The 24,784-nt window shown below is 57.4% G+C and overlaps 2 protein-coding genes across 4 annotated transcripts; one reads left to right on the plus strand and one right to left on the minus strand.

Annotated features, from left to right (window-relative positions):
- Positions 1-2,609: 2,609 nt before the first annotated feature.
- TST (thiosulfate sulfurtransferase) lies at positions 2,610-14,704 on the minus strand. Its single transcript, XM_047067118.1, has 2 exons — positions 13,876-14,704; positions 2,610-3,038 (listed from the first exon to the last, which is right to left on the minus strand). The coding sequence occupies exons 1-2, from the start codon at positions 14,486-14,488 to the stop codon at positions 2,740-2,742; spliced, it is 912 nt and encodes a 303-aa protein (XP_046923074.1). The 5' UTR covers positions 14,489-14,704; the 3' UTR covers positions 2,610-2,739.
- A 760-nt stretch (positions 14,705-15,464) lies between these two features.
- MPST (mercaptopyruvate sulfurtransferase) lies at positions 15,465-23,808 on the plus strand. Of its 3 annotated transcripts, none has more exons than XM_047066433.1 (3): positions 15,465-15,536; positions 19,063-19,687; positions 23,238-23,808. In XM_047066433.1, the coding sequence occupies exons 2-3, from the start codon at positions 19,093-19,095 to the stop codon at positions 23,534-23,536; spliced, it is 894 nt and encodes a 297-aa protein (XP_046922389.1). In that variant the 5' UTR covers positions 15,465-15,536; positions 19,063-19,092; the 3' UTR covers positions 23,537-23,808. The 3 variants fall into 3 exon arrangements, with proteins under 3 accessions (XP_046922389.1, XP_046922387.1, XP_046922388.1); XM_047066431.1 differs by lacking the exon at positions 15,465-15,536 and adding an exon at positions 15,545-15,633; XM_047066432.1 differs by lacking the exon at positions 15,465-15,536 and adding an exon at positions 15,640-15,823.
- The last annotated feature ends 976 nt before the right edge of the window (positions 23,809-24,784 follow it).

The raw sequence follows: 24,784 nt of genomic DNA on the forward strand, positions 1-24,784 counted from the left end.
CAAGGCCTTCCAAGTACACCAGACTCGCACGCCCTTAGCCACCTCCACATCTCTCCCTGCCCCCAGTCCAGACCTCTTGCCTCCTCCCTCGCCTCCTGGGTTTGCTCTCCTGCCTGTATTTTCTTTTCTTTTTTTTTTTTTAATGTTATTTTTGAGAGAGAGAGACAGAGAGCGCAGGCAGGGGAGGGGCTGAGAGAGAGAGACGCACACAGAATCCGAAGCAGGCTCCACGCTCTGAGCCTGACCCGGGGCTCGAATCACGAACGGTGAGATCATGACCTGAGCCGAAGTCGCGGCTCCACCGACTGAGGCTGCCTAACAGTATTACCACAAACTTAGCCGCTTCGCACACATTTATTGTGGCAGCTGCTGTGGGTCAGGGCACCTGCCATGCCTTAGCTGGATTCTCTGGTCACTCGAGGCTCCAATCAAGGACCCAAAGCTAGCATGACAAGGACGACAGCATGGAGGGGGGAGGGGTCAGTCCCAGCCCTCTTCCGCGCAGACTCCGTAGGCATCCGGCCTGACCCAGCGTGACACCCCAGTGTCCTCAGCGTTTACTGAGCACCCACCTGCCTCACCGTCAGGCTAGGGGCTGCGGTAGGTCACTGACAGACTCGGTCCCCTGGCCCTCCATGACCCTGTCTTTGCCCAGGAAGGCTGCACAGTGGCAGCAGGGAACCTCCAGGAGGTGAGGCCTAGGCTCATGAGGCTGAGAGGAGAAAACAGACCTCCTGTGGCTTGGTCGGTTAAGTGTCGGACTCTTGATCTCAGCTCAGGTCCTGATCTCAGGGTTGTGAGTTCAAGCCCCATGCTGGGCTCTGCACTGGGTATGAAGCCTACTTTGAAAGAAAGAAAGAAAGGAGGGAAGGAAGGAAGGAAGAAAGGAAGAAAGAAAGGAAGGAAGAAAGGAAGAAGGGAGGGAAGGAAGGAAGAAAGGAAGGAAGGAAGAAAGGGGGCGAAGGAAGGAAGAAAGGAAGAAAGAAAGGAAGGAAGAAAGGAAGAAAGAAAAGGAAGGAAGAAAGAGGGAGGGAAGGAAGGAAGAAAGGAAGAGAGAAAGGAAGAAAGGAAGAAGGGAGGGAAGAAAGGAAGGAAGGAAGGAAGGAAGGAAGGAAAGAAAGGAAGGAAGGAAGAGGGAAGGAAGGAAGGAAGAGGGAGGGAGGGAAGGAAGGAAGAAGAAGGAAGGAAAGAAGGAAGGAAGAAAGAAAGGAAGAAAGAGGAAGGGAGGGAAGGAAGGAAGGAAGAAAGAGGGAGGGAAGGAAGGAAGGAAGAAAGAGGAAGGGAGGGAGAGAAGGAAGGAAGGAAGGAAGGAAGAAAGAGGGAGGGAGGGAAGGAAGGAAGAGGAAGGGAGGGAAGGAAGGAAGGAAGAAAGAAAGAAAGGAAGAAAGAGGAAGGAAGGGAGAAAGAAAGAAAGAGGAAGGAAGGAAGAAAGAAAAGAAGGAAGGAAGGAAGGAAGGAAGGAAGGAGGAAACAGCCACCCTGAGGCACTACCAAGACAGTAAGACAGCTGACAATATGACAGCCCTCCTCACAGCCCGAGTCTGGACATTTAGATAAGGACCTGAGCTTAGGATTCCCGTGTCAAATTCCGCCTTTGCCTTTCCCGGGGCACATATTGAAATAACCACTTAGAGCTGAGCCCGTGAAAAGTGAGGACCCTCCGCCCCAACCACCCTGTGAGTTAATGGGAACTCGCTGCCCTGCTGCGTCTCTCCTGCCCACGCAGGACCTGGGACAGAGGACCCAGCCCTTCCCCTGGCTCATCACCGCCCCCACCCCACCCACGGCTGGGATCTGGAAGTAATCAATCTTGCGACTTGATTTCCTCTGTGTGGGTGCGCTGAAACCACCTTTAGTCAAAAGGACCACAGGGTTTTCTTTCACTTTTCCAAGAGGGGGCTCAGACGCCAAGGGGGCTACCGGTTGACCTTGTGGGGGTGGCCTGTGCCCCCCCTCGTTCAGCAAGTCTGATTATTCTTTTAATTTTTTAATGTGTATTTATTAGCGTCAGCAGGGGAGGAGCAGAGAGAGAGGGAGACACAGAATCCGAGGCAGGCTCCAGGCTCCGAGCCGTCCGCACAGAGCCCGACGCAGGGCTCGAACTCACAAACCGTGAGATCATAACCTGAGCCGAAGTCGGACGCTCAACCCACTGAGCCACCCAGGCGCCCCTGAGCATCACCTCCTCTGAGAGGCCCCAGGGCCTGTGTTGTGTGACGCCCATTCGATCCCTTCTTTGGAAGGCCAGATGCCCCCTCCACCATTCCTCCCCCCACCCCCCAGAGGGCTGGGCCTACACCGGGAGGGGGAGGGGGCTGGTGCCCGGCTGTCCTTGCTTTCACTTCTCTCCACCTCCTGGGGCCCCTTCCCAGTGGGTCCCCGTGTGCTCCACCGGACATGGGAGACAACAGGCGACTTCTTCTGCCAGAACTAAATAATAGAGTGGCACCCTCAGGGCGGCCTCCCCAGCTAGGGGCTGCTCGGGAGGTTTCTTGCCCCGATGGGCTCTAGGGAGTCCGGAGGAGACGGGCATAGGGGGCCGGGGTGGAAGCCAGAGAGAGGCAGGCAAACACGGCTCCTCAGAAAAAGCGGTTTATTCCAGTGTCTGGGAGGAAAGGAGAGCTTTGCCCGGCAGTTCTCAAACCTAGTCGGTCTCCTTTGCCGACGAGGTACGCGCTGTGTGTCAGGCTTCGGTCGCTGAACAGACGGGAGCTTCTGGCCAGTGCGGAGGCCCACCGCTCAGGCCCTCCCGCGCTGCCACTGGGACACGCGGGTCTCCGGGGGGGCCCGGTGGAACCACTCGAACCAGGAGCCGTCGTAGATGGCCACGTCGGGCTTGCCGCAGAGGTAGGCGGCCAGGGCAATGTGGCAGGCGGTGACTCCCTTCCGGCAGGTGGCAATGAGGGGCTGGGCCAGATTCACCTTCTTGGCCTCGAACAGAGCACGCAGCTCCTCTGGGCTCTTCTCGAAGCCGTCCTCGGTCAAGAAGTCCACGAACGGCATGTTGACTGAGCCTCGGATGTGGCCCGGATCCAGTCCTGGGCGCAGCAGAAGGCAAAGGGGGGGGAAGGACAGGGTTAAAGGCGGCCTGGGGGCCCAAACCCGCTGAGGCTATAAGGATAGGAGCTACACGAAGGAACGTAAGGCCTTTGCCCTTCTTGGAGCTCAGTTTCCTCCTGGCCCAACCTACAGTCAATGCTTGAGACAGAAGCCAAAGGGTGCTCTCCCCCACAAACCCTGCCTTGAAGCAGGGATGTCCGAAGTCATACCTGCTTGAGGGGACAGGGGTGAGTCTCACCTCTGCCGCTCACCAACCTTTACACTACCGTTTTACCTCGGACAACGCTTCGCTTCTCTGAATCGGTTTGCTCGTCTGTAAAATGGGCCCAATGGCACACAGCTGTCTCGTAGGGTTGCTGAGAAGCGAACGCTACGAGCTGTGCTGATGGCGAAGAACACAGCGGTGGGAGAGATGGGCCGGCTCTCGGGGAGATCACAGCCAGGCGGGGAAGACAGACGCTAAACGGATAACCCCGTGATTCGTTACACGTAATGTCGCTCCATTTTACAGATGAATACGCTGAGGCTTGGCCACGCGCAATGGCTCAGCTGAGGCCACACAGAGAGGCGAAGGCAGACCCGGGATTCCACCGGGTCCCCTGAGGTTCCCGTTAAGCACCGGTGTGGGAAACACATGTGACCTGGTGCTAGACGTACACTTGAATCCCAGCTCTGCCACTTACCAGCAGGGTGACCCCTTAAGTGTCACTTCTCTGGGCCCGTTTCCCCCAGGGCTTGAACGGGAATGAGAGTACTCACGGGCAGGGGCTGTTGTCAGGGGTAAGGCCCCGACTACTGAGGCCGGCCCACCCACCCTCAGAGGCCCATGCTCTCGCCACCTCACCGCCTCCCTTGGGGGCAGGTGAGGACAGCGAGGGGTGGTCCCTGCAGGGCTGTCCTAGCAACCCTGAGAGGCTTGGCTAGGAGCAGAGTGGGAGGTTTGAGCTGGTCGAGGTCCCTTCCGGAACAGTCTCCCCTCCCAGTGAGTCTGAGACCAAATGTGGTTTCAGAATAGCCAGCAAGTGGGGCAAAGGGGTCTGGGCGGAGGCCTTGGTCCCACCCTTAGCATGCCAAAGGTCACTCCTCTCTTCCTCAAGCACCCCACACCCTGGCAGTCTTTGGATGCTGGGAGCGGGGCCCAAGGCAGGTCTGGGCGCCTCTTGGAGCTCCCTTTCCTCCAAAATCCCCCACCCCACCCCCTTAACCTGGACCGTGGGACAGAGCAGGACCAAGGTGGGCAGCAGGGGGAGGGAGGGGACTGGACGAAGACACATACTGGGGCAGGGTGCAGCCAGGAGGCCCTGCATCCCTAAGTCTCAGCCTCCCCACCCGTGAAATGGACAGATAACCCCACCTACGTCACAGGCTCATGGGGAAGATTAGCCACTGTAGGCAGAAGCCCCTAGTGACCCCGGGCACACAGTAGGTGCACAGTCATGCCAGCAATGCCCCAACCCCCATCCCCTGAAGCCAAAGAAGATTCCAAAAATTCACCGGCATGAGTCAGGGGTTCCTTTGACCGAACAGAGGTCTCCACTTATACATTCCAGGGAGTCTTTCCTGTGGGAATTTTATCTTTTCGTCTGGAAATTTTCATCGGAGGCTGGACGCCTGCCGCCCCTACCAGGGAGAAGCCAATGGATCTGTTGGCTTCAAGGGCCTCCCGTGCCAAGAAATCCAACTTAGAAATCTTTGGGCATCCAGGCAGTGGGCTGAACGAAGTGCATTTCAAAGCGCGAGTGTCTGTGGAGTTCTGAATGCCGTCTTGTTTCTTTCCTCTGGTCCCCGATGCCAACAGTGCCCCTGCTTTCTTGGTTGCATAAAAGGCACCTCTTGGGAGTAGAGAAGTCTGGGGGTTTCCGTGACTCTGGCTTCCCAAACTGGGCCAGCCCCAGGAGGCGGGGGTCCCCCTCGTCTCTGCCAGCGAGGGCTCAGGGCCTGTCCGAGGAATTTAAATGAGCAGGTGCTGACCGCCTGTGCATGGCAAGGGCCGGGACGAACCCAGCCCAGAGAGCCTTGGAGAACAGCCGGCAGAAGGACCCAGAAGCAGGGGCCTTTTCTCCTAAGCCTAGCTTCCACTGCAGGCCCGTGGCTTTCCTTCCCCCAGCGGGCCTGCCGCCAGGCCGACACCTCTGGCCCCAGGCGTCAGGCAGTGGGTTCGCTCCAGAACTTCCCGAATCCTCACAAAGCCAGGAGATGATGGGGAGCCCAGGCTCAGAGAGGTGAGGTGGCTTACCTCAGGACACACAGGCCTGTGGAGTCAGGCGTGTCCGACCCTAAAAACCTGTGTTCTTGGACCACCCTGAACCTTTCTAGGAAAGGGAGAGGAGGCAGGGGGAAAGATGAGATGACCCCTCATATTCCTCAGCTGCTCAGAGGCCTGGGACTTTGGGTTCCACCTTTGGCCAGGAGGAGGCCAGTCACTGGGGGAGGCCATCGAGAGGGTGTGACCGCTGGTTGCCCCACGAGCTGGACCCTGGCCCTCGGACGCCCCTCGTCCCCACCCCTGCGCTGGGAATGTGCATTCTGCTTGCCTTCCCTGCTCCCAGAAGCTGCCCCAAGGACATGGCCTGGAGATAGTCATGTGGCGTTGAGACCAGCTGCATGACGTGTATGGGACTCAACCCAGTCAAGGCCTCCGTATAAACTTTTAAGGCTTGGCAGGTGCATGCAGAAATCTACTCATCTTGCGGCTGGTCAAGACAAGCCTTGTAAGTAAGTTCCCTTGCTTCTTAAACCTGCCACCCACATATCTGGAGCCGTCTGCTCCTTTCTTCAGTCTCCCCCTGCTCTCTGTATCTGGGGCTGGTTTCGGATTACCCCGGGACCCGGCCAGGAGACTGAAGAAAGGGGCCTTGGGAAAAGGCAATGGGAAAGAGGCATCGGCGGGGGCGACCCTACGTTGGGCCGCGACCTCTATGGGGGGAGGGGGTGGCCCGAACGTTGGGTACTCGCGGACCTCGGCAGGAGTACAGGGAGGTCCCGAAAACACCTGCTGCCTTAATGCGCTCGCTTGAGGGGCTATGTGCAGAGAAATGAAACGGATGGCTGTCACAGTGCGCTGGCTTCCACTGCGGCCAGTTCTTCCAGGCACTGAGGCCCAGCTAGAGGCTGAAAGTCAAGTTGGAAAGTGGGAAGAGCTGAGGTTTGAGAAGGACGAGCGGACGTCTCCTACCCTGCCGGCTTCGGGGCCGGCAGCCAAGGTGGGAGAGCAGGGCAGCCCGTCGGAGGTGTTAGCGTGCCCTTGTGCAAGGTGAGGAAGGCACGAGATGCTGTGGATTGAGATTCAGGAGCCTGTGACAAAGCCTGATTAGGGCGCTGAGAGGGGAATCCTTGAGCAAGTGACCAGAATCGAGGATGTTGCGGTGGAGGAGAAAGTGGAAATGCCCCCATGCCTTGCCACCCCGAATGCAAAGCAGAATCTTAAATAGCAGTTGTGGGGCGCCTGGGTGGCTCAGTCGGTTAAGCGTCTGACTCTTGACTTCGGCTCAGGTCACGATCTCCAGGTTCATGAGTTCAAGCCCCACGTCCGGCTCTGTGCTGACAGCGCGGAGCCTGCTTGGGATTCTCTCTCTCCTTCTCTCCCGGCCCCTCCCCTGCTTGCTCTCTCTCTCTCAAAAATAGAGAAATAAGCATTTTTAAATAAATAAATAAATAAATAAATAAATAAATAAATAAATAAATAGCAATTGCCCCCAAACCTGGGGGATAATCGACATTCTTTCTCTGGAAAGTCACAGTTGCAAATTTTATCACGTCTTTGATACGTAAACAGCCCAGGAGTTAACCAAAACACTATCCACAGAGACTGAAGGAAAAAATCTGGGGGAGGGCGGGGGGAAGCGTACAGATTGCTCTAGAAGTTCCTTTGTCCAAAGCCTGGCCCACAGCCTTCCTAAGATTACTCATCAAAGGCTAAGTTACAGGGTCTCTGTCTGTTTCTACGTTTACATATGTCTATGGATATGGGCTAAGTATACATGTTTTTCTACCTTCTGAAGGTATTACCAAAATTAATTTGTACAAGCGCTCTATTTAATCAGCTTAAAAATAAGCTATATATCAAAGTGCACTTAGGTGAAATTGAAATTTCATTTGCTCTCACCGCCATAAAGGATAACAGTTTCTTGAACTATCAGTCCGTTCTTGACAGGATGGTCAAACAAAGATACTGTGTTTTATCGAAATAATTTCAGGGCATCTGGGTAGCTGAGTTGGTGAAGTGTCCAACTTCGGCTCAAGTCATGATCTCACAGTTCATGAGTTCGAGCCCTGCATCGGGGTCTACACGGACAGCTCAGAGCCTGGCGCCTGCTTTGGATTCTGTGTCTCCCTCTTTCTCTGCCCCTCCCCTGCTCTGCCTCTCTCTCTCTCTCTCTCTCTCTCTCTCTCTCTCTCTGTCTCAAAAATAAACATTTAAAAAATAATAAAATAATAATTTCCTATACTTCATATAGTCTTGATCAGGTCTTTGATTACTTAAGAAAAAAGCAGAGTCTTCTCTATTAAAAGAGCTATGTTTTTGGTTTTTAGTTTTGTTTTTTTTTTTTTTCTACAAGCATGCAATTTCTATACTTGCCTTTGAGGCCTTTAATTGTCATTTTGGTTAAATGGATAACTGAATATTGTTTCATGATGACCCGCGATCCTATGCGACCGTGTATTTTAAAACCTTTTGACTGAAGTCTATATTTTATTCACATTTCCTTACTTTTTATGAAATGCCTTTTCTGTTCCAGGACCCCATCTAGGAGACCACATTATATTTAATCTTCCTGTCTCCTTAGAATTCTCTTGGCTCTGACTTTTTTTTATATATTACATGAATGGATGTACTGTACCTATATTCATTAATTGTAACAAATGTACCATACTAATTAATATAAGATGTTAATAATACGGGAAACTGGGTGTGGGGGTATATGGGAACTGTCCTTTCTTTGCAATTCTTTCTGCGAATCTAAAACTGTTCTATATAAATCTACGAACTAATATAAATAAATAAATAAAACCTTTTGATATTTTAGACAAAATTCCCCTAAATCAAATTCTCAATGAAACCTTACCTACCCTGAACTAACTTGGGGATTTTCCTGGACCATCTCAAAAGATTTGGGTTTTTTCCTCCTTGGAAAAGAGAAATATGAAACTAATGAGACTCATTTCACATGTTAAATTACATGGGAAGTCAAGTAGGAAGAAATGCTAACTACATTTTCCTTAGGAAATATGTATATGGAAGCTATTGATAGAAGTGTTCCAGAAAGTATATAAAATTCCTAAAAATGGGGGGCGCCTGGGTGGCTCAGTCGGTTAAACGTCCAACTTCTGCTCAGGTCATGATCTAGCAGTTCACGGGTTGGAGCCCCGCCTCAGGCTCTGAGCTGTCAGCCAGAGCCTGGAGCCTGCTTCGGATTCCGGGTCTCCCTCGCTCTCTGCCCCTCCCCCGCTTGTACTGTCTCTCCCTCTCAAAATAAAATGAAAAAAACCCTAAAAAATATTCCTAAAACTCTGGTATGTCGTGGTATAATAGCATCAGTTGATCACAACCTTGGTTATTACTTTAAAATATATACCCCCAAAATAACCGAATCCCCTTGTCAATTGCATTAGCATGAACTCTTACCCGGAATTACTGCTTCACTTCGGATGCTTTTGCAAAAGCGTTCCTTCCCCCTCAGGCGTTCCACCTTCGGGGAGATTCACGGAAAAGACGGAGAAATAGAGGTTTCTGATAACTAAGATCGTACCACTGACCTGAATGAGAATTAACTACAGAGAGAGGCCCCCTAGGATTTTAGTCGCAGCTCTGGAAAGGGGGCAAACCTCTGGTCACCCCCACAGAGCACCAGCTCCTGGCAGTGGGTCCACAGGGCTCCTCCGGATGGAGACTCTCGGGGAGGAGTAAGCCACGGCAGCCAGTGGGCTGAACTCAGAGGGCGGAGAGTCCCCCCCTGCACCCTGGACTTTTGCCCTTTTTGCACCGACAGCTGGCCTATTTTAAAGGGATCAACCCTACTGGGGTTGCGGAGGGGTGGATGACCATGAGTGGGCCCTCATGGGGTCAGGGCATATGAGGGAATATTTGGGCTCGCCTGCAAGAGTCTGAGGCAGTCCTCCCCTTCTCCATATCCCGGCTCACGAGGCACTGACACCCCCCTGGCAATCAGGAGGCTGAGGCCCTAGCCCGGGTACAGCCTTCAGCAGATACAGCAGATCGGACGCACGGAGAGAGCGGCCGCCAGCGTGCCCGGGGAAGGCTGGCCTATTGCCAAGCATGCTCGATCGCCCCTGAAATACAGTGATTTGGTTAATCCACTAACAGCATGCCCCGTGTATTGTAAGCAGCACCCAAGGTGACTGGCAAAGGGGCCTGGGGTCATTCACGAGAATTCCCCATTGACGACAGGGGGGCAAATTGGGTATATTGCCTCCTCTCTCCCTCAGTGACGGTTTTCGCTATGCTTGCTTTGTGTAGACACCGTGTCTGGCCTGGCTCAGTCAGTTGAATAGCCAGCTCTTGATTTCGGCTCAGGTGATGATCTCATGGTTCACGAGCTCGAGCCCGGCCCCCATCGGGTTCCATGCTAACAGCGCCAGACTTGCTTGGGATTCTGTCTCCCTCTCCCCTACTTATGCATGCTCTCTCTCTCTCTCTCTCTCTCTCTCTCTCAAATAAACATTTTTGTTAAAAAGTGGGCAAAAGAACATTACACAGAATAGAGGTTCCATCTTCCCTATGACCCACAAGCAGCAGGGTTGATAAAGAGGGGAAAGGAGATATTAAAGCGGCAGGTTGAACTCCTAGCAGGTAAAACCACCTTGGCTGGGCGCACTAAAGCACTGGCCCAGGCTTTAATACTTGTGAATGATCAGCGAGCAGGGCCTGTTGCTGCACGTGCCAGCCTGGGGACCCCACCGAGTCACCCAACATGGCAAAAGCACAGAGGTGGAGGAAAATAGCCACTGCCCCTCTCACTACACGTCAACGCGCTAAGCTGCTGAGGACACTCAGCCCATCACACCTGGGAAAGGTATCCCCTCCTAAAGTTTGCAGTGAAATATCCCACCAGGATGGGTGAGTTACTGCGCACGCCCCTGGGTGAGGGGGACCTGCCCAGTCTCCGCTGGGATCTCGCGGTCCTGCTGCAAGGGGCCTGCGAAAATGCGCTATCTCTGGAACGGAAGAGGGGAAGAGGTGGGGATCCCAGTCGGGCACATCCTGCCCCCCCCCCCCCCCCGGCCCATCGCTTCCCACCTGAAAGCGCTGTTCCCCGCCCTGCCCCCGCCCCCGGGCCCCTACACGTGGTGCGCACAACCAGACAGAGGTCCTAAAGCTGACAATCTCCGTCTCCTTGAGGCCAGGAGGGCACGTGCCATTTCCCGCTGGTACATCACTGGGCTGCTGTCTCGCTCCCCATCCTGGCGGATGTTCTAGCACACGCGCCAGCCCTTACTAAATTCACCCAGCGAGCCTTGAATGATAGTCACCAAAACCTGTCCGTGCTGAACCCTGAAATGTCTTTAACGAGAAAAGCTACCCCCCGAAACAGGATGGACTTAGACGGTGGCGCTGCCTTGCAAGGAGGCCATCATCCAAACAGAATGCTGTGTGTTCATATCTGGTGAGTCTGTTAGGCATCACCTTCACTGCATCACGTGAGAATACAAGTAAATGCCCTGAATTATCTGAACCCCAGCCCAGGGGACTTAATAAGCCAATGGTTCAGATGACGGCGCTCTTGACGGAAAATGCCATCCCTGACTCGGGGGTTCATTGTCTTAATTCTGTATTTTCTCTTGCATGCGCCTGTATATTGTCGCTATGGTGCCTGCCTCCAATGCAGCCTCATAGCCTCCAAAGGAGCCACCACCAGGCCCCGTGAAACCCCTTGGTGACTCCTCAGGGCACAGTGCAGAAGAGGGGGCATGCGTGTGAGGTGGTGAGAGCTGATGTGAGGGGTAGAAAGTCGGGGGAGGTCATGGAGAGCACCAGTTGACCCATGAGCTGGACTGGGACAGCTAGAGATGCCTCTCCCCCTCCCGGCCTTGGGATGTGCGTTCTGCTTGACTTCCGGGCTCCCAGAGGCTGCTCCAAGGACATGGCATTGAGATAGCGATGCGGTGTCGAGACCCAGCTGGACCGTGTGTATGTGACTCAACCCAGTTAATGCCTCTGTATAAACTTTCACGATTTGGCAGGCGGGTGCGGAAATCTACCCGTCTTGCGGCCGGCCACCCAAGACATGCCTTGTAAGTAAGTTCCCCTGCTTATGAAAACGGCCACCTACCCATCTGAAGTGGCCTGATCTTTCTTAGGCTTTGCCCTGCCCTCTGCATCTGGGAGTAGGTTTCAGATTACCCCGGGGGTGGGTGGGAGGCTCCCAGCTCCTGAGGAGGCTGTGAACTAACACAGGATCCCATGAAGCAACACTATACCGTGAGGCTGTGACTTCCCCTCCCCCGGCCTCCCCTCTCCCCCAGTCCCTGTGTTTGTTGACACAGCAGTGGCCTTGGGAAACAGCTCCACCCCGAGGCCTGCAGACTGGGGTCAAACCTTGGCCACTCTGCCTCCTTAGAGAACCCACTTCTCCCTTTCCCACCTGTAAACTGGGATCAGTCCTAACCCCCACCTTCCACCAGGAGAGAACATGTACGAAACACTGGGCTGATACAAATGCCTACTAGGGGGTCGATACCCTCTTCACCCTCACTGCCCTCAAGGTTTATGAAGATAACTGGGCTGGATTGACTGTCCCCTCCTTCGCTGGCTTTCCCCGGCGCTCTATAAGGTGAGCCCATTCCTTTCATTAAGGAGGGAAGGGTTCAGAGGCCAAGGACTCGCGAGGCTGCATAGGGTATGATGCAAGCTCATGGGGTGTCCAAGGTGCTGCTCCCAGCTCCTGCTTCAGGACCCTCCTTCTGGGTGTTGCATCTGGACCCCGGAGCTCACGGGCTGCCTCCCTGAGCCCACCCCAAGCTGGGGACCGTGAACTCAGGGAGCCTCATGTGCCTTTGTGCCCCCAAACTATGTTGCCTGGGAGGCCAGCAAAGCCTCTTAGGGAATGAGGGAGGGGAGTGCCACTCCATGCTTTCTGGGTGGCCCTGGGCTTTGCAGAGCTCCTCCCCCTTCTCAAAATATCCTTCCAGCCAGGTGGGGAGGGCTGGGCTTTCCTCTTCTCATTTTACAATGAGGGAACCCAGAGAGGCCAAGACATCGGATTGAGATCCCCCCACACAGGGGGGGCTGACCTCTCCTGAGGAATCCATGCTCCCTGGGATCTAGAGGCGGTGGGAGGAGGGAGAATGGGGAGGGACTCTTCTCTGAGCCTCAGTGTCCTCATCTCTAAAATGGGAGTGAGGAGATTGGATCTGACACCTCTTCGCTTATTTCCAGCTTGCTTCAGGGCAAGCCCGGAGGCAGCAAGGGAATCAACTCTACCATTCATCTCCCAAGGGGCACCGAAAGTTCTAAGGAGAGAAGACGTGTGGAACCGAGGCAAGGGTGGGGCTGCTGGAAGGGCCGGGCCAGAAGTCTCTGAATCTCCAAGTCCAGACCTTCAGAGAGCAAGGGGCGGGGGGGACATGGGACCTGGAAGAAGTCCAGGACTTTGCCACTAACTGGCCATGCGGCCTTGACGTGCCCCTGCCTCTGTGTGCCTCAGTCTCCCCTCTGTCCCATGAGGTGATCTTTCAGGACCTCCAGCCCGGAGAGTGTCCCAAACTGTTGTCACAGAGTCCTCTCCCCTCAGAGGCACAGAAAGTTAGGAAAAATGTTGCACGGGAGTTAGATTCTGCAGACCCTGCCCGAGGACAGAGCCCAGAGCCAGGAGGTGCCGACCATTCTGAGGGCTCAGGCCAGCCGGGGCCACCAGAGACCCCCAAAGCAGTGAGGTCCCGGCCACCAGAGGTGCCCAGGCAGGGGCCGGAGGAAACCTAGCAGGGTGATGGTGAGACTGCTATGGTTCTCTGTTAGGAGGTTCTAGAACTCAGCATGTCCTCTCCTGAGACTCCCCCCACCTCCAGCAATGCAGAACCCCCCAGGCCTGCCCTTTGTCCGCAGCAGAGGATTCTCGAGCCACCTCCCTGTGGATGCCTGGCTTAGAGCACTGGTTTGAAACCAGTCGGCACTGGGCAGAATTCCTGACTCTGCCATTTAACAGAGCCAGTAACTTAATGTCCTCACTTCTCAGTTTCCCCCTCTCTAAAATGGGGATATTAGGCCTTCTCGGATGAAGGACAGGATGAGATAATGCAACGTGAACTACTCAGCACGAAATGGCAGCTACTCTTAATACCTCTGCAAACAGGCTGCAGCTGTTTGGAAAGGTCAGGGGGTCCGGGAGGGCTGGAAGGAGGGAGGGGGTGCTGCGGGAAGGGCAGGGTTGATGTCCGTGGGGGTTTCCGGGGAACCGGGGCGGCCCCAAGAAGCTAGGGGTCCTTGAGAGCTTTGGACAGAGATGCACGTGTTGGCTCATGGGCATACCTTTAGGCATGTGGGGGAGGAGTGCCTGGGCAGGGACGTGGGTGGAGATGTCACCAGTCACCTCTGCTGATGCCACCCCATGCGGATACCAGGTTGCTAGTCAGCAGGTGGCTATGGGAACACGTATGTAAGTCCTCATGCATCACAGCTGAAAAAGCTTTTGGATTTGGCTCTATTCTCTCATTTCACAGATGCAGACTGGGGCCCACGTGTGGGGGAACTGAGGGCAAAACCTGGAGAGGGTCCCAGACATCCCTGCTCTCCATCATTTCATTGGGCAGTACCCCCCCACCCCCACCCAGGGATCACCCACCCAGCAGGACACGTACCTACTGCATCTGGCTCTGGCTCGGTGCCCAGGTACCGTCCTTGGGACCGGGCATCCACCAACTGGAACCTCTTAGACTCAAGGTTCTCCAGCACCTGCTCGTAGGTCTTGAGCAGGGAGCGGTCCAGTGTGGCTTCGAAGTTAGCCGGCTCTGGGCGTGAGGGCTCAGATGTCACCGGGTGGCCCTCCTTCAGCCAGTTCCGGAAGCCGCCGTTGAGCACCGACACGGTGCGGTGGCCGAACACACGGAACATCCACCAGACCCGCGGCGCATAGAAGGAGCCCAGGTGGTCACCATCGTAAACCACCACGTGGGTCTGGTTGCTGATGCCCAGGCGGCCCACGTAGTGGGCGAAGTCGGCCTCGCTGGGCAGCATCATCTCGTAGGGCGACGCCGCGTCCCGGCACTCCTCCATATCAAAGAAGGAGGCGCCGGGCACATGGCGCTCTAGGTACTCCTTGCGGGCCTCGCGGGTGCCCGGCGAGTACCAGGACGCGTCCAGCACCCGCAGGCCAGGCCCCAGCTTGCCAGCCCGAACCGACTCCGCCAGCCACTTGGTGGAGACCAGCGCCCGGTAGAGCACCTGATGGACCATGGTTTCAGCTCTGCGCATCACCTGGCGCGGGTGGAAACCAGGAAAAGAGAGCAGCGTGTGAGGGCCGTGCGTGCAGGGGAGCGGGACCTGGGAGGAGCTTTTTCCCACCGCGCTCCCCGCAGAGCGGCGTGTTTGCAGAGGCCCAGCCACCCGGCAGGGCCCGGGCACCCAGTGGGAAGGTTTGCATTCCCTAAGGAAGGGCTGCTCCGCCCCTCCCTGGGGCCCCCGCGCCGAAGGGGGCGGGGCGAGAGCTCCCCGGAGCCCCACTGGGGGAGCTGGCCCGGAGGGCATCTGGCTCCAGAAGCTACCATACAGGCGTTGGAGATCCTGCCAGAAGAGAGAGGCGAAAAGATGGCCAGGAGGAGGGAGGAGATGACATGTGGAGCGGAGAAGCCCCCTTTGTTGGGAGGGTAGGGGAGTGGGCGCCTGGGGGGAGGGGTCGCTGGAGCCCGCAGAGGCCCTCGCTCGCGCCCCCGGCAAGCGCGCCCGCGGCAAATCTCGGCAGCCTGGGCGGACTCGCCCGCCTCCAGACTCGCCCGGCCTCGGTACCCTAGCTGGGTCGGAGGCTCCCAGGGTACCCCGTCCCGCTTTCGCCAGGGGGACCCTCCCCTGGGTTGCCGGGGCCAGATCGGAGGCCCAATCCCGAGCGGCCGGGGTGCCTGGCCGCCGCCCCACCCGGCCGCACTCACTCGCCCTCGCCGCCGCCCTGGCGCTCGCCCCCGACCGCTGCAGAAGTTGGCCGGTTCAAACCCAGAGCTCACAACTCCCCGGCCGGCCCGCACCATCGCGCCGCCGCCGGAGGGGGGTACGGCGCGCCGCCCGCCACGCCCCCGCCTCGTGCAGTCCCGCCGCGGCCGCCCCCCCCCGCGCCGTCCCACCAAGCGCAGCGCCACTCGGACCCCGGGGACCCGCCGGGAGGGCGCGGGGGGCGCGGGGGCGGCGCGGGGCGGGACGCGGCGGCGCGGGTGTCCCCCTGGCCCAGAGAGTGGAAGGCGCGAGCAGCCGCGGCTCCGAGTGGCAGCGGCGGTGGGCAGTGCTCGAGTCTCCTCCCTTCGGCCGGCGTCAGGTTGGTGGCGGGAGGAGGGGATGACTTCGGGCGCGGGGAGGGGGCGCCCTGCTCTGGGGCCATGACCGAGCCCGGAAGCGCGGAGCCCGAGACCGGGGTAACTGCTGCGGCATCGCGCTTGCCTTTCTCTGGGGGGAGGTGGATCATCGGGGTGCGCGGCGCGGGGCTCCCCCGCGGGGCCAGAGCGGAGTAGGGGGCTGCAGTCTAGGAGGGAAGACGCGCCCCGGAGTTCGCCCTAAGGATGGCTGTCCGCCGCCGCTCGGGGCGGCCTGCTGGGTGACGTCCGAGTGAGTGGCGGGTGGGGAGGTGGGGGGGTAGGGGTGGGGTGGGGGGGTCACCTGGTGCCACCATAGAGGGTAAGAGGGAGGGAAGAGGACCAATGAAACCCCACAGAGAGGCCAGGGAGACGAGGCCGAGGCTCCAAGAGGAGAAACCGGCAAAGAACTTGCCGGAGCAAAACGAAACTAACATTGGCCAAGGCCTGCTCGGTGAGATACTTCGCTCCTAGGGCCTTACTGACTTCTCACAACAACCCTACGGAGTAGGCCAGAAACTTTACATTTCGAGAGCAGACAGACAGGCCTAGCTGGTCACCCCACGGGCACACCAAGCAATTGAGGCCCATCGGATCTGCCTCGGTTTACCTGGCTCCACCCCAAAGCCTCATGCTTTGTTTTTAATTAACCTATTTAATTATAAGGTTATAGCGTTTGGTTTTTAACAATGGGCCGTGTTTAACAACCAGGCGACATCATTCCTGAAAAATCTTAACAACTGGTCCTTGCAAGCTGGTGGCTCACCCCTGCTCCTAAGCCGCTTTTGCATTCGTGTTACATATGTCCCGAATGCTTTTTCTCCTCTCCCTTGGAAAGGCTCTTTTGTATTCTGAAATAATGCTAGTCTCACAGGAAGTTGAGACATTCATACTTTGACAAGCATTTGGCCTCCAGAATCTTCCGAACTTTGTGCTTGGCCCTGACGTGCAGAGGCGGGGGGGGGGGGGGGGTACCAGGAAGGAGCAGACTAGGGGGAGGTCCTCAAGGATAGCCCAGTCTGCCTGGAGCCCCTCTTCTTCCAGGGCCCCCCCCCCAGATGGCAGCCTGGGGCTCACACTTCCCCTAGTGGGTATAGACACTCGCGAGATACAGCTAGGGCTGTCCTGTGGGTCCTGGAGTCCTTCACTCCCAGAGCACCCCCACCCAGAGCACCCCCACCTGAGGTGGTCCAGGCTTGGCAAGCGGGGCCAGGACCTGGGCCCCGCCCTTCGGTGACACACAGCCTGCTCCCCGGACCCTCTCCTGCCTCCTGCAGTCCTTTGTGAGAACTGACCATAAAGCGGGGGGGGGGGGGGGGGGGGGGGGGGAAGGCCAGGCCGGGTGACCCCAGACCTCCCAAGTCCCACCCAATCCTGAAATTCTTAAGATTCTAGATGTGTTGTTGTGTGTTGTTGTTGAAAGGCCACCTATGGGAATAACTTTTCAGAAATCATTGGGTTTTTATTAAGCTGTTTTTAATGATTATTGACACCGGCCATTTGTAGTGCATCGTGATGGCCCCTCGACAGTCATTACTGTTCATTAATCTCCACCGTAAGAGCTGAAGGTTGGAAGCTCCATTATAAGAAGTGAAAATGGCTGGGGAGCCTACCATGCCCGCCCTCGCACGGCTAGTTAAGGAGCCGAGTGATTCGCACTGACTTGAGGCCGGGGCTCTGATTCCCAGTCCAGGGTTCTTTCTACTCTAAATGGATCCTTGGATAGAAAACCAGGAGCCCCAAGAATCCCAGGGGGCAGGAGCCACTGTGGTTCCCAGATGGGTTCTTTAAGAAGGGACCCACAGCATCTGCCAACACTATTCAGCTGTGGTAGGACCCACGGGCACCGAGATGGCCCCTTAGCCAAAAAAAAGCCACCTCGGGGCAGCCTCCTCATCCTGAAGGTCAAGCCGCGGTTTCCTGGGCCCCTGGAAAAGTCAAATCAGTTTGCGTGCACTTCCTCCTCCTCCAGGAAGACTTCCCACTTCCTCTGCTCCCACCCTAGGCTGAGGTATCGGTCCCTGGTGCTTGCACTGAACCCCAGACTTTCTTCAATGATGCTGTCCTTTGGGCAGGCCCGTGGCCTGTCTTTACCCGCCACAGCCCCCCGTCCCCCGGGGCCTGGCAACGTTAAGAGTTTCTCAGTGTCCAGCACAAGGCCTGGCCTCGTGGGTGGAGTTGAGTTCCTAAAAGCCAGACTGGGAGAGGCTGGGTACGAGGGGTAACACTGTGGACTGATTAGGCCCTGGTCATCACCGACCCGCGGCTGGGCAAGAGGTCCAGCCTCCGGAACTGACCAGCTGTGTGAGCAAGGCCAAAGCACATCTCTAGTTGCCTCGCGCAGAAGGCAGACATTGTCATATGCCCACCACTAAAGGCCACGGGGCTTAGCGTGTGGCCTGGCCCACGAAGCACCTCTTCTCTCCCCACCCCTTCTCTGTGGCAGGACGGCCTGGTATGGATGGTAAGGCCGTGCCCTGCCAACGGGGTATGGGGGTTGACCTGCGGCTCAGGCTCCACCCACCCAGTCACGTGCCCTGACGGAAGGGGCACCTTTCCCTAACCCCCGCGGAGGCACCTGACGAACTAGGGGCTGTCTGTACAGGTGCCCAACACATTCAGGGCATCCTGGCCCTGGCAGGCTGTGGCCTGCGTGTCATGTCGTGGGCTGTGTGTACTCTCAGTGGCTGGCCCACAGGGGAGTGGAAGGGACGGGGGGGGGGGGTTGGAGGCGCTGTCATTGTTGCCGCTGCTGCCCCGAGTTTCAGAGACTCAGTTCAGGCCCAAGGGACAAAATCTGACCTGGCTGGACCCCCAGGGCCTGCACAGCACTGGCCAGCGAGAGTCAGGATTCTGGTGTCGCTGCCACTTTAGCTGTTGACCTTGGCCACTGGAGCCTTTAAACTTCAGCGCCGCCCTCCGTGACAGTGAGAATATCCCCTACCTACCTTCCGGAGGCTACTTGTCCGGCGAATAATTGAGAGCCTACTCTGTGTCCTGCAGGGTTCCGAGGTATTGTGAGATGAAATGATACATAGCAAGGAGTCAGTAAATTCAGCTACTATTTCCCGTGAGGCTGCTTATATAAACGTTTGATGAAGAAGTTTACGAATTCCACCAGGGACCTTGGGGAGGGGCTGAGACTTTGCCCCCTGCTTGCCTTCCTGTGCTTGAACCTGTCCCTACCGCCCCCCCTGACCCCGGCAAGCAGCGATGAAGGGTCCGCCTGGCCCCCTCCAAGGGGTCAGGGTCATTCCCTTGCTCTTCCCCGTGTAGGTGTCCTGGGTGGGAGGGAGGGGGTGGGGAGGGGAGGCCCCGGTGACCTAAGTCTGCCCCTGGGATTGCCTCTGACGGTTTTGTGTTCCCTGGACTCTGCCCTCCCGGGGCTCCACCGCCCCTGCGGGCTAGTGCCAGACCCAGCGATGCGGGCATCTGCAGCGACCTGGCCGGCCTCTTCCTCGATTCCCTCCTGACATCCTCCCTGTCGCCCAGGCTTGCAGCCCCGGTGTCGCCGCCGCCACCATGCCCCCACAGCAGCTCTTCCGCGCGCTCGTGTCGGCGCAGTGGGTGGCCGAGGCGCTGCGGACCCCGCGCGCGGGACAGCCCCTGCAGCTGCTAGACGCCTCCTGGTACCTGCCCAAGCTGGGCCGCGACGCGCGCCGCGAGTTCGAGGAGCGCCACATCCCCGGCGCCGCCTTCTTCGACATCGACCAGTGCAGCGACCGCACGTCCCCCTACGACCACATGCTGCCCAGCGCGGCGCACTTCGCGGAGTACGCGGGCCACCTGGGCGTGGGCGCCGCCACCCACGTCGTGATCTACGACGCCAGCGACCAGGGCCTCTACTCTGCGCCGCGCGTCTGGTGGATGTTCCGCGCCTTCGGCCACCGCACCGTGTCGCTGCTCGACGGCGGCTTGCGCCACTGGCTCCGCCTGGGTCTCCCGCTGAGCTCGGGGAAGAGCCGCCCGGCCCCCGCCGAGTTCCGAGCCTCGCTTGACCCCGCCTTCGTCAAGACGTACGAGGACATGAAGGAGAACCTTGAATCCCGGCGCTTCCAGGTGGTGGACGCCCGCGCCGCCGGCCGGTTCCGCGGCACCGAGCCCGAGCCCCGAGACGGTAACAAACACGCGCGAAGGGGCGGGAGGTCACCTGGGGCGCGGGGCCGGGGGCGCGCTGAGCCCTGCCTCCGCCTCGCCTTTGAAGGACGCCGCATGGGGCGGGGGCGTGAGATGTGATTTCCAGTCGTCTCACTCTCTGAGCCTCCCTGGCTTTATTCCTTAAAAGTGGACACGAATACTTGCTTTGCCCCCAGACTCATTGGGAACCCAGGGCGCCCTGTATTACGGTGAGAAGCCAAACAGCCCCACCCCAATTCTGCGGATGTAGGGCGGTCTCTGCGGAACAGGAGGGGCGGCAGGAGAAGCCCCCAAAGGCATGGGGCCTGATCGGGTGTACCCACCCCCGCTGTTGATGGAGGCAGACTGGGGGAGGAGGAGGGGGAGGAGTCTGGGGTAGGGGAGTGAATGTAAGGCCCCTAAGGGGTCAAGGCTTGCAGAGGGCCGAGAGAGGGGCCCTGCGCGCCGCGCGCGGGCAGGATCACCGGCCCCAGGTTGGAGAGAAACTGAATAGAGGTGACTGCTGGCCTGGGTTGGAGCAGAGCCCTGTGTCTGGGAGCTGAATTCTCCAGGCAAGGAGACCACAGGGAAGCCCTGGATGAGGTGGGCAGGGCTCCCCGCAAACGGGTAGGCCAATGGCCACCGTCGTGTGAGCCCTTCAATGACCCCGACAGATGGGTGCTGTCATTGTACCCAGGAGGAAATGGAGTCTCAGAATGGCTACCTTGCTGGAGGTCAGGAAGCAGCCCGGCCAGGCGCTGGGGCGGTACATTAAACTGCAGCGAGCAAGCAGTCATTACCCAGCTTTTTGTCTCTGGTGCCTTTTTCAGGGGGGATGCAAGGAAATTGCTACTTGGTCTTGGGAGTCTGTCCTTGAATGGCATCGGCCTCCCTACCGTCCCTGAATGAGGGTGGGGCTTCTGTTCAGTGCTTACAAAGCAGCTTGGGCCCGTCCTCTTACTGTTTCACATGGCCCCAGGGTAAGGGTCGGCCCTGCTCCCCGTGCATCCCCGAAGACCGACCCAACAGCTGGCATGGGACCAACCTCCCAGAGAGATCTGGGGACTCGAGAAGGACCCCGCTACATGGAACCGTGCAGAGCAGTGTTGACCTGAGATCCAACCGTAGGGCACTGCTGATAGCCAGCCATTTTGGGGGTCCGCATAGGTGACAATTTTATGTGGTTCCACCTTGAACCTGTTAGGGCCTTCAGCTCAGCCCTTTGGGGGAGGGGGTGGGGGCAGTGAGCCACTTGGCTGGTCACCTACTCTAATCTCTGAACTGCAGCGTTTGCGCGTGCAAGATAAGAGAAACAGGGCTCGGTAAGGATGCGGTGAGCGTCAAATGTCAAACGAGAAGACATGTATAGAGCGCTCAGCACACATAAGGTGCCCTCAAGGAGGGTGACGTAATTCCTGTGTGCTTCGTCCCGTCCGTGCCTATGGCTCTTTACAGAGGCCCTTAAATGCTCACCCCTCCTGCTTGCTCACCTGTAAAGGAAGAGGTGATGGCACACACCTAGCAGGCTTGTTGTAGAGACCGACCGAGCCAGTGCGCATAAAAGCTGGGTCTAGATCAGTGGAGGGCATCACATCATTGCCGTCGTTCAGCGGGGTGGGGGAAGCCTGCTTTGCTTGGTGGGGTTCGAGGCGCGGGGACAGCCCTGCTCGGACAGCGGCCAACCTGGGCCGAGAGCTTGCTCTCCTTCCTTGCTCCAGTTCGGTTCTCTACGTGATGTCTCTCAGTGAGCCTTTGCTGCACCTAACTGGGGGTGCAGGGCGCATTCCAACCTCACCACGGGCTCAGAGCGCTGGCTGGGTGCTAAGGTCTAGCAATAACTGTCGACACGGGTCCGCAGCTCTCTGTAGGAGTGTCACCCGCTGCAGGGGGAAGTCGAGGCAGAAGCCACGAGGCTAGAGCCTCACCCTAGAGTCTGAATGGCCGGGATTTTTGAATCATGGGCTGTGAGGGTTTATTTTGTTGCGAGTCTCAGTCCTTGGCGTGAAGATGGGAATATTACTAACACCTGCCTCGCAGAGAGTGGTGAAACCAAATGACCGGGTTTAGGGGAATGACCCTCTTTATGAACAGTGTTCTAGCCTTGCCCTCTAGGGTTCTTGTGCTAGGATCAAAATGATCTTTTGAAAACGGAAGTCTGGTGTCCCCTTGCAGTCAGGTCAAAGCCCTATGACTTTTTTTTTTTTTTTTAATGTTTATTTATTTTTGAGAGAGAGAGAAAGAGACAGAATGTGAGTGGGAGAAGGGCAGAGAGCGGAGACAAAGAATCTGAAGCAGGCTCCAGGCTCTGAGCTGTCAGCACAGAGCCCGACATGGGGCTCAAACCCATGAACTGAGAGATCATGACCTGAGCCGAAGTTAAACGCTCAACCCACTGAGCCACTCGGGTGCCCCAAAGCCCTACATCTTAATCCAAGCCTGCTACGGTGTTCCGTGCCTCCTGGTTCCTCTTGGGCCTCGACCTCCCCCCATGTCCGGGCTTTGGCCCAATGACTTTTACCCCCTCTAAAGATTCCCCTTCCCCAGCCTGGCGTGCCCTCAGCCCCCACTGCCCAGACCTCTCTACCTGATAGAACCCTGCTCACCCTCAGCACCTTCTCAGAGAAGCTTCCCTGCCCTCGCAGCCTGGTGGTTAACAGCCCCAGCTCTGGGGCCCCTCTGACTCGGGCAAGTTAGTCTGTGTGCCTCACGCTCTTCGTCTGTGTAAAAGGGAGGATGATCATTTCTATCCCCTAGAGTCTGGGGGGGAGAAAATACAGCAGAGGGGCTCCTCACAGTGCCCGGCACAAAGTAAGCGCTCAGTAACACCAGCTATCATGATTACTGTTTTTTGTTTTTTGGTTTTTTTTTTAACGTTTTTATTTATTTTTGAGACAGAGAGAGACAGAGCATGAACGGGGGAGGGGCAGAGAGAGAGGGAGACACAGAATCTGAAACAGGCTCCAGGCTCTGAGCTGTCCGCACAGAGCCCGACGCGGGGCTCGAACTCACGGACTGCGAGATCGTGACCTGAGCCGAAGTCGGCCGCTTAACCGACTGAGCCACCCAGGCACCCCTCATGATTACTGTTAATACCTCTTATAATATGCTCCCATAACCCCCCGCAGGGTGTAACACCCTCATACTCGTAATGGCTCAGTTATTGCCTGTCTGCCCTGCCAGATCAATTTCTGTAGGGCAAGTGCAATGACTCCTGGCCAGGCGGAGGGCTTACGTATCTTTGTTGCCCCCAGGGCGCATAGGTGATCGGGAAACTGGGGGCAGAGTGAGGCTCTGGTGGGGTCTGAGTCTTGGGTTCCAATTCTAGCCAGCAATTTGCTGGATGCGGGACCTTGGGCAGTACGGAACCTCAGCATCTCTGTCCGTAAAATGGGAATGCCTGTGAATAGCGCCTGGGTTGCCTGGCCGTGAGGACTACACGAGATGATGCACATAGAGGGTTAGCGCCGTGGGCGCATGGGAGGCTCTCAGTACCCAGGGGCCATTCATACCCCCTTTGTGTGTGTTCCCTCCTTCCTGCCCTCCTGCTGCAGGCATCGAACCTGGCCACATCCCCGGCACTGTGAACATCCCCTTCACGGACTTCCTGACCCAGGAGGGCCTGGAGAAGAGCCCCGAGGAGATCCGCCGTCTGTTCCAGGACAAGAAGGTGGATTTGTCCCAGCCACTGGTGGCCACGTGCGGCTCCGGCGTCACAGCCTGCCACGTGGCACTGGGGGCCTACGTCTGCGGCAAGCCCGACGTGGCCATCTATGATGGCTCCTGGGTAGAGTGGTACATGCGTGCCCAGCCAGAGGACGTCATCTCCGAGGGCCGGGGGAAGACCCACTGAGGGCAGGGTCGGGACACGGGAGGCAGCGCCCGGCCTGGTTGTTCTGACTCTGCCTCGACCGAGAGAGTGTTTCTTCCCGCAAGTCAGGTGGCGCAGAGGACGACATCCCAGAGGCCAGGAGTTCTGTCGACCTGCGGGCTCCCAGCCGAGGCCGGAGAGAAGGTGGTGGTGGGACAGAGGGAGGCAGTGCCCCATGTGCTGAGCGGGGGTCCTGCCTCCCTTCTGTTTTCCCTGTTGAGGAAATAAAACAGCACAGTGCCAAATGCTTCCAACTGTGGGGCTGCCTGGTTTTCCTAAGGAGCCAGTGGTCCAGAATGCCCAGCAAAGGGAGCTCGGTGGAGCCTGAGGGTCTGGGGGATCCTGCCCCTGCCTTCCGAGCAGGGCTGGAGCCCCAGAGCCCTTCTAGTCCTGTGAGCAGAATGCCCCCAGCCAACCATCCTCCACCCCATAATGCTGGGGGTCTCCCCTTCTGGCTTCTGGGCTACTGAAAGGTGAATCTTGCTGTGATAAGGAAAACCTCTGCCTACCCCCCACCCCCCCCCCCCACCCCAGGCCCAAGGGTCGAGGCTCTATCTTCTTCCTTCTGTATTTGTCCTTTGTGCAGAGATGGAAATGGTGTCTGAGAAGGCCCCAGATGGCCCCTGCCTGCAGCCAGGTCACCCCTCCCCGTCTCCAAGCCCCCAAAGAACCCCTTAGTAGTAGACAGGCCGCATCTGTCAGTACTGGGGAAAACCCTAGAAGAATGAAACCAGAGGGGGCATTGACTTACCCAAGGTCACACGATGGATTACAACAGAGCTGGACCAGACCCAGATTTCCTGAACTCCGAACTTACTCTTCTTTGTACCTGTGACCCCCCCCCCCCCGCCGCCACCCATCACATTTCCTCTGACACTGAGTCACCTCCCAAGTCCACGGGCAAGAGGGAGCCGATAGGATAGTATCGGGTTTTCTGAATGAGAGCTCTAAATTAAGTCCCAACCTCTCTGAGTCTGTTTCCTCACCTGTAAAAGGGAAATAATGCGTACCTCAGGAGGAGGATGTCAGACAAAGGTTTCGGCATTGCGGAGTCCCATTTCTCGAGCTCAGGGTTTCACAACCTCAGCGCTCCTGACGTTCGGGCGGGATAATTCTTTGTTGCCGAGGCTGTCCTGTGCAATGTAGGACGTTTAGCAGCATGTCTGGCCCCCAGCCAATAGTACGGACCGGTTGTGACAACCAACAAACGTCTCCAGGCATCACCAAGTG

Source organism: Lynx rufus, unplaced genomic scaffold (assembly GCF_022079265.1).
Source record: "Lynx rufus isolate CCGP_SWC_20201006 ecotype Redwood Valley unplaced genomic scaffold, mLynRuf1.p SCAF_7, whole genome shotgun sequence".
In the NCBI taxonomy this organism is placed as follows: Eukaryota; Metazoa; Chordata; class Mammalia; order Carnivora; family Felidae; genus Lynx; species Lynx rufus.

Coding starts and splice junctions, on each gene's coding strand:
- TST (XM_047067118.1), bottom strand. CDS start 14,488: ATGCGCAGAGCTGAAACCATGGTCCATCAGGTGCTCTACCGGGCGCTG. Junction 3,039..13,875: donor GCCAGAGCCAGATGCAGTAG/GTACGTGTCCTG, acceptor TGCTGCGCCCAG/GACTGGATCCGGGCCACATC.
- MPST (XM_047066431.1), top strand. CDS start 15,598: ATGACCGAGCCCGGAAGCGCGGAGCCCGAGACCGGG. Junction 15,634..19,062: donor GCGCGGAGCCCGAGACCGGG/GTAACTGCTGCG, acceptor CCTGTCGCCCAG/GCTTGCAGCCCCGGTGTCGC. Junction 19,688..23,237: donor CGAGCCCGAGCCCCGAGACG/GTAACAAACACG, acceptor CTCCTGCTGCAG/GCATCGAACCTGGCCACATC.